This window comes from Hemibagrus wyckioides, linkage group LG03 (genome assembly GCF_019097595.1).
Source record: "Hemibagrus wyckioides isolate EC202008001 linkage group LG03, SWU_Hwy_1.0, whole genome shotgun sequence".
NCBI lineage: Eukaryota > Metazoa > Chordata > Actinopteri > Siluriformes > Bagridae > Hemibagrus > Hemibagrus wyckioides.
In genome coordinates, this window is record NC_080712.1 from 29,908,166 (window position 1) to 29,921,665 (window position 13,500).

Sequence of the window (13,500 nt, forward strand, 5' to 3'; positions counted from 1 at the left end):
CTTCTCAGACCCTCCTGTGGTGGACCCAGTCTACCAGGATGTCCGTTCTCCGAACTACAAGCCTGTCATTTTGCGCTGCATAGTTCTCAAGTCGAATCCCAACCGCATAGCCAGTGCACGTTGGTATCGGAACACGATTCCGATCCGCACTCCACCCGTGGATCCTCAGGACGTCCCTCAGCTCCGGTTCATACTCGATCCCACCAACAACGGCACGTACGAGTGTAAAGTCAGCAACGGGGTTGGCACCTCTTCTTGCAGCTTCCTCGTCTCAGGTACCCAGTTTGTTATATCAGTCACAGTTATGATATTAAGTGTAAGGAACATGAAACTAAAGTACAGGAACTGAGAGCAAGTGTATGACTTAAAATAAAACATGATGAATAGATTAATGTGGGAAAATTGGAGATATGAACATGGTGCATTATCATACTTATGTGATTATCAGCACATCAGGCTATGTCACAGGGGATGTGGTTAAGGTGTTGGCCTACTGATTGGAAGGCTGTGAGTTTGAATCCCAGGTAACTGCTTGGCCTTTAAGCAAGGCCCTTAACCCTCAAGGGTGTCATGATGGTCTCTTCACTCGACTGATCTCTCCTCATGCTAAATAATCTCTGATTCATTCACTCCATGCAACGTGTCTTTGTTACGTCTACAACTTTCCTGGTTCAGGTCATGACCTCGTCATCCAAAACAATCATCAAGCAGACAAAATAATAACATTTCACTTTGTTTTTCAAGACACCATTTGTTTTCTTTTAACGATCAAGTATGTTATTGCCAGTAAAAACAAGACTTTTTTTTTCAGCCCCAGTGGCTTTCACAAGACATTTTCCCCAACCCTAAACCTCTGCTTTGTCTACGAAAGCTTTAAGCCGCTTGTGCGTTTTCTAAACACATTCATCAATCACTGAAACAAACTAGAACAAAATGAAAGGAGCTCTTAAACGAAATGAAGTAAAAAAAAACAAAAAAACAGGCACAGGATTTTCGTTACTGCTTTGTGGGAGTGCAGGTGCGTCGTCAGTGTTCACACACGTCTGTCACACACATATATCTCACACTCATACTGTATATCTGACACACAACTACATGCAGCTCTCATACACCTACACACACACACACACACACACACACCCCTACACACACACCTCTAATGATGAGATACAAGTGCACAAGACTGAAACACTACTGCATTCAACTCATTGTACACGTTTCATATTATTGCAGAGAGTCTCATTACGCTGAAGAGGCTGTAATTAGAACTATTTTAATCACCGGTTCAAATATAGCAATAATGTCGTAGCTCGCGTATACGTTTGTGTTTAGCAGCCCATCAGGGACGAGTTTCAAGCTTCAGTATAAGTGCATTTTCTTTAGTATAACATCACCCCGATGATAAAATTTCTTATAACCACGTAATCTGATAGCTGCACTTAATTATATACTACTAAACTAAACTAAAAAAAAAAAAAATCAATTTCAATTTAGTTTGTGTTACGATGTTACCGGTCTCCTGACTGCTCTTGCCTTGTAGCTTGCATTCGCGTCTGAAGTCTTTTGAAGTTTTGAAGTAACCCACTTCAAGAAATTTAACAGCCTAATAATCCGACCTGGGGCTGCTGATGACGCTGCTTTTATGATTGTTAAAAGTGCTGTACGAAAAAAACTCGACAGATATTTAATTTCACTCAGGGTGGCCTGGTTATATGGGAACAGCGTGAGGTTTTATATATATATATATATATATATATATATATAGATATATATATATATATATATACATATATATATATATATAGATATATATATACAGAGAGAGAGTATGTGGTGTTCAGAAATGTTCAGAGAAAATAAAAATTTGGAAAATTTAGGAGCTTTGCTAATGGGGTGATTGCTAATGGGGAGATAGACATTCTAGATTTTAAAAGAAGTGCTAAACCACCTTAGTCCACTTGTAGGATTTTCCCTTATAAAGCGAAAAGCTCATCTCCGCCTCGGCGAAACATCTTTCTCAGCGTGGCAGCTAAAAGTGTGCTATTGATATCATCTAGATTCATCTAACCACTGCTCACAGCTAAAGCTATTCTCTCTCTTACTCAAAAAAAAAAAAATCTCAGTGATATCATTTTGTTCAAGATTACAAGCTGTAACAATCCATTTTCCCCCTTCTATGAACCAGATACAGTGCTACAAGCCACATTGTTTTCCCTGTTCAAGGCACATTCTGTTATAGCCTTCTTCTTAGGAATAAATTGGGCACTGACCCGTCCATGTTCACATGCACCGGCTGGCGAAATGAGCTCAAGATTAGTTTTTTACAGGCTAGAGGACATCTTCAAAGATTCCCTGAACACAACAGACAGTGTGTGTAGGTATGTATGTTAGTGTGTGTGTGTATGTTAGTGCACTGGTTTAATTTGACTTCTTTGAATTTTCCAGCATGCCGCCTTGCAGTGTAATTGGGACATGACCCATATTGTAACATTTGCTATGTCTCAGTCTACATCCAGTCATTTAATTTAGAGAACAGTGCAAGAATATTCGACACGGTATTAATTTAAACACCGATCTTGTACAGTCACGGTATTCTTGAAGGTTGAGTCAAAATATTACACTTCATGGTGGGAGTTATTAAAGTATTGTGGGTCTTCCTCAGAAAATTTGAACAGTCTGTTTCAAAAAGTTGCAATTCACAAGAATTTTTAAAAAAATGTGAGCTTTTTCTTTTTATCAATTGATTAAACACAATCAATTCTAATGACTTTTACCATGTATATAGCTTTTGTGACGTTCAAGTGACCAGGCTACCTAATTAATATAATCAACTATGCAGCATCTGTACAAATTTCCCTTCTGCACACAGTCGTGATACTCTATGCACAGAATCCCAACGGTGTCCTGATTAATCTTATAACAGATGGTCGATTTCCATTCCACGGACACAAAAGAGCGCCAGTGTACTGCGAGAAAAGGTTAAAAACCTTAAACGTGATCTTGATGGAAATATTTGTGATACCTGGCCATGACTTTCTGTAGGAAAATAGTAGGAAAATAACACAAGCACTTTAAAGCATTAAGCGTCTGCAGTCTGTGCTAGAAAGAAATCTCCTTTTGACATTCTGTGTATTTTTACTCATGGACATTTGTGGTGCCTAAAAGGCTAATATAACCTCCCTTGAGAAATTTAACAGCCTATTAATCTAAATGATATAAAGTCTTGTTTTGATGCCCCTTATACTTGCAGGGAATTAGCTGCTGCTTTTTGACATTTGATTAACTTAATTTTTCATCCACTTTCTTCTAAACAGCTTACCTCTTAAAAATTAAGCACCACATTTGCCAAATATAAATCTATACAGTGACTGAAACTATAGTTTAGGGAAAATAAAATCCTGATTTGTCTTGCATACAAATATTTAATTTTTGTTATTGTTTTTTCCTCTCCAAACCCGCCCTAGCTCGTCCGTACATCGCCGAATTTTACTTTGACACGCCGAACCCCATCCGCATCCTGAAGGGCAGCAACTACTCCTATAACCTGCAGTGGACGCAGAGAGAACCGAACACCACGGACAAAGTCATCGGCTATTGGATCAGTGTGCAGCAGGTAACATACGATCATGCGTCGAGATGAAAGGTTTAACACAATGCCTGGGTCTGTCCAGTGCTCCAGAGATTCATAACAGTACTCAGATTTAATTCAATTTAAACCACTGCAACCCTGATCAGGCAGTTACTAGGGATGAATGAAGTAAATGCTTAAAATCTCATTATTGATGGTCCCATGGGCTTCATATCTGTCCACTTGCTTGAGCTTATGAACTTCATATCTGTCCACATATCAACATGGAAGTCACTCTCATGATTTTTAGATCTAAATCCCAGTCCTGATGTAGGTCTCTCATCCCAGTCAGATTCTCTGTGATTATTTTCTTTGTTCAATAGTGTTCTGTTTAGAGCACATTTTCTTTTTGATATTCATATTGATATCTTTTAAACCATTGTCACAAGGAATCAACACACACACACACACAAATACTGATATTGATCAAGTGCTATATAAATATATATTTCTAAATATAGCCACTGAAAGTTGGAGGCAACGTTAATTCTGTTTCCTTTCTGCTGAAATAGGATTATCGGTTGGCCATGTAACCTATCGGAAAAGAAAGTCCCGGCATATACTCCTCTTTCATTCCTTCCTCCCCCCCCCCTTTCCTTCTTCGCTCGCTGACTATTGAGTGTGGCTGCGAGTGAATAAATAGGCTGAACAAATGTTTGTTTATAATAGGAGTCGAGGGAATAGTACGGGCCGAGCAGAGAGCAGATCGATCAGAGCTTGTGCTGCATTAACAACACTCTCAGAAGACACCCCTCAAAGGACACACACACACTTACACACTCAGTCACACACACACACTCTTAAATCAGTGTGCTCATTTTTTTCCCCACCCGTTCTCTCTTTCATCACTAAGATCCATCATTCAGCTTCCTTTTTTTTTTCAGTCACACTCCTTTTCTTCCCTACTGCCCTATGTTCTCTTTCTCTTTCACTCATGTGCTTTCACAAACTCCGCTCCCTTTCTTTTGCTCTTTGCTTTCCTTCCAAATCTGTCACTTTTCATCTTTCATCTTCCTCTTATTTCCCCTCTGCTTTGCTTGTGACACTTTTCACCCTCTTCTTGTTTTTCTCTGTCCCTTTCTCCTTCTGTCTTTCAAGATTTTTTTAGAATTTTTTTTTAAAAAACTCTTTAGTTTAATGCTGATAATGCAGTAAATCTTTTTACTTCCTTTTTGTGTTCTATGGCTACAAAATCTGAAGAAAAATCATTATTTTTATTTTGGCTATTTTCTAACCTTGCTTTGGCTGACCCAATTTATTAAAAAAAAAAACATCATTGGCTTTAAATTACTTTACATAGTTTTTAAGATCAAATATTACATTTTGGGAATGCCTGAATGGCCTCCCTTATGAATTTCCACCTTAAGAATTAAAATTTTCCAAGAAATTTGCATCAGCATACAAAGCATTTTCAGCATATGAACGATCCAAACCAAATGCCGGCTAAGTCGCGCGTACGTCCGTGTAACGTCTGGGACCCCCGCCCTATGCGGGGCTCGACCCCAGACGCCCGTGGTGTGTGTGCGCACGCCAGCACACGGTGTAATGAGACCCATGCGCAGGATTCAGCGAAGCACTGCTTTTATTACATTTAAGACGCGACATAGGGAAACAAACGTAACACAAGACATGGCGTGGTTAACTAAACAAAACAAAAACCTATGCTTGGACATGGAACCTAGCAAACAAAACCAACAGAAACCACGGTACAGATAACAATCATGGACAAGGACACAAACACAAGGATCCCTATTTATAGGGGTAGACATTAGGGCTAATGGGATACAGGTGACACAATCAGGATAGGAACAATAGGAAGGGCGTAACAAAAGACACACAAAGAAGCAGGCTTCCAAGGTTCACCTGCCAGCGCCCTCTCTGGGCCTGGCAGGGAACTGTCCAGCTGTTCCTGACATAAACCCCTCCTCTAAGGCGCAGCTCCCGAAGCGCCCAACCTCCGCCTAGGGGACGCCTCAGGAGTAGGCAGAAGATGTAGTTCATAGAGGGGAGATGCAAGGCCTGATATAGTTCATAAATGCAGTCTACGGCAATGCCCCAGGTCCCAGGGGTAAGTTGACATCCGGCCCTGGAAAGAAACGGGAGGGAAGCGTCTTCCACCCGTGGTGCCGAGCGACGTCCTCCACGGAAACTCCATCGCGGAGCGGCGTCCCCGGCTGACAAGGTGGTGGAAGCCCGCCTCCAGTGGGACCAATAAAAAGGGGGTGCCCCCCATGGCCTGAAGTCGAGTGACGTCCTCCTTGTAAATTCCCTGAGGGAGCGATGTCCTCGACCATAACGAAGATGGGGACACCTCCCTGGGGAAACGGGGAAAAGGATCCGCCGGATGCCATCCACCGGTTGTCCAGGGCTCTAGCCAGCAGACTGCAAATCCTTACCGAAGACAGGAACTAGCTGGGAATCCCGCTGGGTCTCAGAGATGGTCCAGGATTCTGTAACGTCTGGGACCCCCGCCCTATGCAGGGCTTGACCCCAGACGCCCGTGGTGTGTGTGCGCACGCTGGCCCACGGTGTAATGAGACCCATGCGCAGGATTCAGCGAAGCACTGCTTTTATTACATTTAAGACGCGACATAGGGAAACAAACGTAACACAAGACATGGCGTGGTTAACTAAACAAAACAAAAACCTAGACCTTAGCTTGGACATAGAACCTAGCAAACAAAACCCCAACAGAAACCACAGTACAGATAACATTCATGGACAAGGACACAAACACAAGGATCCCTATTTATAGGGGTAGACATTAGGGCTAATGGGATACAGGTGACAATCAGGATAGGAACAATAGGAAGGGCGTAACAAAAGACACAAAGAAGCAGGCTTCCAAGGTTCACCTGCCAGCGCCCTCTCTGGGCCTGGCAGGGAACTGTCCAGCTGTTCCTGACAGTCTGGGAGTCGTTCAAAACTTGTTTGCGTCAGTGGAAAGCTAAGCAAAGCCAACCGAAGCGAGTTTGTGAATTTTACGTTTTTTTTTCAGTCAACGAAAGCAGTTTCGAAAGAGTCAACCCACGATACCAACGTTGCCTTTGGCATGCTTTCAAAAGCTAGGTAATTTTTCACTTGTTTTTTTTTGTTGACAGATTGGTGGCGTGGGTGGTCTGTTCTAGTTTTAGCCCAAGCTTGGTGGCACAACTTCCTGTGAGGAGCCTTGACACGGAATAATTGGCTTGGGTCAGTTCTTTGTAAGCAGCCATACAGTTTACATACACTTCATATTGGTCTTATTTTTGGGTGGCTGGAATGGATTATCTGCATCTACATTACTTCTTATGGGAAAATTCGTATAGTAATACAAAGAACTCACCTTCAGAACGAATTAAATTTGTATGCTGAGGTTCCACTGTATTTGTATTTGTATAGTATATGTAATATACAGTATATGCTCTAATACCACAATCAGATACTATGCGACAACAGAAATGACCCTGAATGATTAATTCAAATCAAACACAAAATACATTGCAAACTAGGAAAATATAAATAAATGTAACTAAAGAACCTGTCCATAATACAAATAACCTGATACACAGCAACAGGAAGCATAAACTGAACCATGAAGACTCTGATTGCTTAATACGAAGTAGGTTTAACTGCCTGATACTGAAGCTGGATGGAAAATACTGTAGCATTTAACCTGAATGAATTTCCCACAAGAAAAAAGCTTTTTATTTCTGAGTCAGAACAGCGATGTTCGACCTGTGCCATGTACAACCTTCAGTCAACTGTGACAGAACAGCAAATTAGAAATGTCCGGGTACTTTGGAAAAAGTAATATTCCTCTACAATGAATCAATAATCCTTGATAGAAGATTAAAGCAGTAATCCCTGATTGAAGATTACAGTATATTCCCAGAATAGAAAGCAGGTTTTCAGTAAAGCACCTACAACACTGGTCAAAAACCAATCACTTGTAATAGAAATACAAGCTATATGGTGCTGTGCATAAGTATTCGCACCCTTTGACCTTGTCCGGATTTGGATCGTTACCATTAATTGTTATTATTTGATTTTAAGCCACATTTTTTTAGTGTGACAAATTTATTCGTCGCATAAGTATTCCTCACCTTATCCCAGAGCCAAAGTTAGCAGCAGTTACAGCAGTAAGTCTTCTGTCTTTATCTCTATGTCTCTATCAGCTGTGCACATCTGGATCCTGATGTTTTTGCCCATTCTTTTTGCTGTCTGATTGGATGGAAACAGCCACATTGATGAACAACCGCAGATCCTTAGTCAGACTGAGTTCTTGGATTTGAGCACAATAGTGTTGTTGGTCTTGACCTGCATGTACACGAAATGTAGCTTTGGCAGTATGCTCAGGGTCAGTGTTGCGTTAAAAGGTCAACCTCCACCATATTCTTAAGTCTCCTAGAGGAATGGAACAGCTGCATTTGTTGCTTCATTTCAGTTTTGCTCTCAAATATGACCAGTTTCCAAGTCACTAAGGTTAAATGAAAGGATCTTCACCTTGATGCTGCCACCACCATGCTTCACTGTATTGTCATATATGGACTCTAATAATAATATTAATAATTTAATTATCTAATCTAGACATCTAATCCCAATCCCAAGATCATTTCAGTTCCCTGATTCAGTGGAAAAGCTCATAGGGTCTAACACTCGCCTCAGTGAGGGAAACACAGAGAGAGTCAGGGATCTGGGGAAAAATAGTGCTCTTTATTGAAAAAATATGTTGGTTGAAAACCACCAACGTGGTAAAAACCTGACCAGGGTGAAGGTGCAGGGGTGCTGGAGGTTGTACTCGGTGCAGAAGGAGTGCGGGTGAAGCAGCAGGGCAGCAAGTCAGTGAGGCGGACTCCAGGAGCATGACTTGTGCTTCGCAGGTCGGGGGGCATCGTTGTTGTCAGCTTGCTGAGAATCACATGCAGGAAAAGGAAACAGTCGCAGAGGATTAGCTTCTAGTCAATGAAACTCCCCCTTCTGCTGAACTTGGTTCCCTCCAAGAGTCTTCTCTTGAGCGGCTCTGTCCTTGGTGCTGAAATGCCGCTGCTTCTTCCACACTGCTGTTTTGATGTGGTGAGCAGTGGTTTTGTGTTGCTTGCAAGCAGTGATGTGTGTGCTGCCGTCACAGGGGGTAATATGAACACCAATTTTTCAGCTTCTCAAGACATCTGTGGTATTTTGGCGCTCAGGTGCCACAAAATTACCTGGACCTTGTAAGATTTTTTCTCTCCAGGGAAGAGCTTACCTTTATCCAAGCATGATGAGACATCTTTCTCAGTGTCTCAAATACATCAGCGAGTTTCATCTCCAGAGCAACAGCTGGAAACTTTAGAGGATATATCTAGGACCTGAGATGGAAATAGTGCAGTATATCAACATTATCAACATTTCTAATACTTATTTTATCTTGATATTGATGTTTAACTCAAGTGTTTAGGCAGCGATATACACAAATTATGGGATAGAAATGGTCAGAGGGAGTTTCAGGGATATGGCAACTCTTTAGGATATGTTATTTGAGGAAAATAATCAACTTTGGGGTCTCAGTAACAGCAAGTCACAATTTATTTTTCTTATACCACAGCATCTTGCCAAAGAAGTGTAATTATTGATTTATCAATGTCTCACAGGGGATATATGTCTTTTTTTTTAATCAATTTTATGTCAGTTTTCTCATGTTTAATTCCTTATTCTAAATCTCACCCTGACAGTTGCAGAAAGATCTGCTGAAATTGTTAGCAGATTATTTTAAGCAGTCCAATTCAGGTCTGTGTGTTAAGCGTATTTATTAGCAGCTTGGCAATGTTGTGTTACTCCGTTCTGCCCTCATTAGGCCCACCCTGACCTCACTGTAGCAGATGGGATGCAGTAATAAAGTGCTAAATGATAAAAGCTACTGACATTTTCAGCATTGTGTAAAAATCAGGCACACACACTTTTTTTTTTATTTTTTTATTTATTTATTTTTTTATCGGTGGGGTTCTCCCAATCCGTCTCTGTCAGCAGACACACACAGTATTGCAGACCACAGGATTTTCTTCTGGATTTATCTCTATTTTTATGTTTCTGTCCACAAAAAAAACCCAATCTTGTGGATTTAAGCTAGCATCTTGAGCAATCGCACCATTTATCTTAAACACCTTTCTGAACACACCTGCGGCGAAGTGTGTGTGTGTGTGTGTGTGTGTATGTGTGTGTTTTCTGGTTCTGTTAGATTTTCTATTCCAACATTCTAATAATCTATTCATAAGAACGTTGCCTGTAGTGAACTAAAGGAAGAAGGTGATGGATTACAGCAGGTGGCTGGGTTTTAAACAAGAACAGGGAATATTAGCCACTTGTCTTTTCTGGCATGAATAGCTAATCTTCCTCTTCTTAAAACTCTGGTTAGAAGATTTCAGCAGTAGGGAATTTATTATGTTATTAACGTGTTTATGGGATTTTAATAGGCATGTTATTTTATTGCACGCTTAGTTTATATTAGATTTAAGAGAAAAAAAATTGTTTCTAATCTTGTTTATTGAGTTTTCACCCACTTTTTCATACAGAACATCGATGTTCATGGCGTTCCATTAACTTGAAATCGTTCATGGTGGATTTGGGGGTTTGTTTTGAAGCATTGTCCTGTTGTCTCTATTTAGCTTCAGTTTTCTGGCTGTCATATCTCCTTCCAGAGTTCGCTGATATGGTGTATTCTATGATGGCCGAGAATTCAATTCAATTCAATTCAATTCAATTCAATTTATTTTGTATAGCACATTTTACAATGAACATTGTCTCAAAGCAGCTTTACAAAAGAAGAAAACAGAAATCGGAGGGGAAAAATAAATAAAAATAAAATAAATAAAAATAAAATAAATAAATAAATAAAAATAACTAAATAACTAGAAATGAGAGTAAATCATTAAATTTAATAAAGTGAAGTGCGAAACAAAATAACAAATCCAAAAACAAAACAACAATTCAGACAAACCGAAGAAGGTAGTAAAGTTTGTAGTTGGAATTCTTACTGCTGATTGGATGAGGCTTCTGTCACTCAGGATATACAGGAAGTCCAGCAGGCTTCGGCAGGAGGAAGTGGTTTGGTGTGTGTATAAACACAGCTCTGCTCTAATAAGGCTCCTTACCTGCGTTCTTCAGGTGTGTTTTTAGACATCGCAAACTGATCTTTATGCCATGATACGCTATCAGCATCAGCAAAATCACTGCCTATGAGCGTCCTTCCTCAGGGTAGTGTTTAATGTATTCTATTTTCTTATACATATGTTGATTTTTTTTAGATTTAAAGTTGCACTATTGAAAAAAATGATTGAAAGTGAAGGCAGAACTCCACACATGTACAAGAAATAAAGTTAGATACACAATTTCTTACTTCTTGAGTGACAGATGTCTCGTCTAATCAGCGGTAAGAATTCCATTCGCAAAACTATACCTGCCTTTTCCAGTTTGTCTGAATTTTTGTTTAGTTTTTGGATTTGTTATTTTGTTTTGCACTTCTTGGCCACCGTGGTTTTCTTTGCCACTGGCTGCTACACAACCCCAAAGCATAAAATCTCCATAAAATCATTTTTACTTGTTTCTAGATTATGTTTGGCTTGCCTGCCTTGCCATTCTTTCCCGGAAATCTGACAGTGGAAATTTTGAGGCAGGGAAGATATAATATTTTTTTTTACATAAAGAGTTCTCCTTTGTTGTTTTAAAGGAGGCCATGGTTGTTCAGGGTTTAAAGAGTCTGTGAATTTATTACGCACTAGAGCTGGCGATTAGTAATGACGATTGTCGAGTATCAAATCCTAATGAATCAGTTAAGGCTTAATTAAGCTCTCAGACTTGACAAACAGAAGCATGTCCAAATTTTTGCACATGCCTTAATTTTTAAGCTCGTTGAATGTAAAGAAAAAAAAAACAAGAGAGAGAGGTTGTGTTTACTTCTTTTTCATTTCAAAAATCAATAAAATATGCAACTTGGCCAGGGTCCAAACTCTTGCATACTACTATGTATGGTGTGTGTGTGTATGTGTGAGAGAGAGAGAGAGAGAGAGAGAGAGAGAGCAAATGAGATTAATAATAGTAATAATATATCACATTCATATAACATGGTATTCATGTACAACAGGCTTTAATCATGCTTTTATAGGAAAATAATCAGTGACTGAATGCTGGGATGTGGCCCATCATAACAATTCAGGGTTACTCTTACAATCTCCTAGATATAATTTTGCTTTACCACTGCAATCTGACAACCTTTACATTTAAAATATGTTTCCTGACTTAAACACCTGCCGTTTGTATGAATGTAAAGCTTGTATGTAGCACCAGCGCTAATTGTCACACCATTAATGAACCGGATCCGGTGTCTGGGGTTGAGACGCGTAGCTGAGAATTTCTAATAAGTCTCTCTATCTCTCTCCATCTCCTCTCTCTCTCTCTCTCTCTCTCTCTCTCTCTCTCTCGCTCTCTCACCATCTCTACTCTCTCTGTCTCTCTCTGCCTTTTTCTCTCCATCTCCTCTCTCTCTCTCTCTCTCTCTCTCTCTCTGTCTCTCTCTCTCTCTCCATCTCCTCTCTCCATCTCCTCTCTCTCTGTCTCTCTCTCTCTCTTTCTCTCTCTTTGTCTTTCTCCCCATCTCCTTTTTCTGTCTCTCTCTCTCTATCTCCTTTCTCTCTCTCACTCTCTCCATCTCCTTCCCGTAATCCACATTCGTGTTCCTACCATGCATCGCTCTAGCATTTTCTAGCGTTCTAGCATTTTCTCCTGTCATTTTCTCTCATTCTATTCCCCATTCTCTCCCTCCACATCATTCTGTTACATTTTCTCTCTCATTCTCTCACCTTATCCTTCTTTCACTCTCCAGTTTTCTCTGTATTTTCCCTGGTTTGCTGCCCTTACACACCTCTTTCCCTCTGTCTCTCCCTGTTTGCCTCTCTCTCTCTCTCTCTCTCTCTCTCTCTCTCTCTCTCTCTCTCTCTTTCTATCTCTTTCTATATATATACATATATATATACATATATATATATATATATATATATATATATATATATATATATATATATATATATATATATATAAATATTTATTCTACTCACTTTGTTTTGCTCACTATTTGTTTCTCTTCCTGGGTAAACACCTCTTAACCCCCCCCCCCCCCACCCCCCAGTTTTCAGGTGCCTTATTGGCATGATAAATAATTGAACATTTTTTTTTGCCCAAGAAAGTAGAAAAGGAAGAGAAGACAAAAACAAAGAGAAAACAATTTAATAGGAAATAAAATACAAATAGAGGGGGAAAAAAGCATGATTCAAATGACGTGTAAAGACAATTTTAAGGCACTGTACACAGAATGATTGAAAAAAGAAAAATAAAATGAATAAAATTACAGTCTCTCTCTCTCCATCTATTTAGTTTACACTCTCATACTCAAGCTACAATTATGTCATTTGTTATTTCTCTCATTCTTCCTGTCACTCATCTGTTCATCGGATTACACTCACGATCTCTCACTCTTCTTCTCCTCCCTGTTTCTACCTCTCTTCTTCTCCTACACTCTGTTTCTCCATGGATTTCTCATGTTCCTGTTTCTATGCCTTGCAGGTCATACATGTATTCTGCTCACTGTTTTTTCCCCCTAAACACTATATATATTTATTCTCTATAATAACACTGTATGCTTTAAACTTGTATATAATCTGCTGAAGGTGAGAGAGATTTCTAGCCGATGGACTGGATTGGTGTGAACATGTATACTGCAGCAGCACATTTAATAAGAATGATATATTTGAGGGGGAAAAAAATCAAAAGCTAAGATTTATAATATTACCTTGGATTGGATTTGGGTTTTTTTCATTGCCAGCATTTGTTTCTTAATTTTTGTCTTTTGTTTTGTGTTTGTT

At 39.7% G+C, this 13,500-nt stretch overlaps 1 protein-coding gene across 1 annotated transcript in view; it reads left to right on the plus strand.

Annotated features, from left to right (window-relative positions):
* Window positions 1-13,500, plus strand: part of LOC131351081 (MAM domain-containing glycosylphosphatidylinositol anchor protein 1) — a 200,064-nt gene that overhangs the window by 135,467 nt on the left and 51,097 nt on the right. The window contains exons 10-11 of the mRNA XM_058386253.1: window positions 9-275; window positions 3,465-3,613. Coding sequence (XP_058242236.1) covers window positions 9-275; window positions 3,465-3,613 — 416 coding nt within the window. The remainder of the gene's footprint in view (window positions 1-8; window positions 276-3,464; window positions 3,614-13,500) is intronic.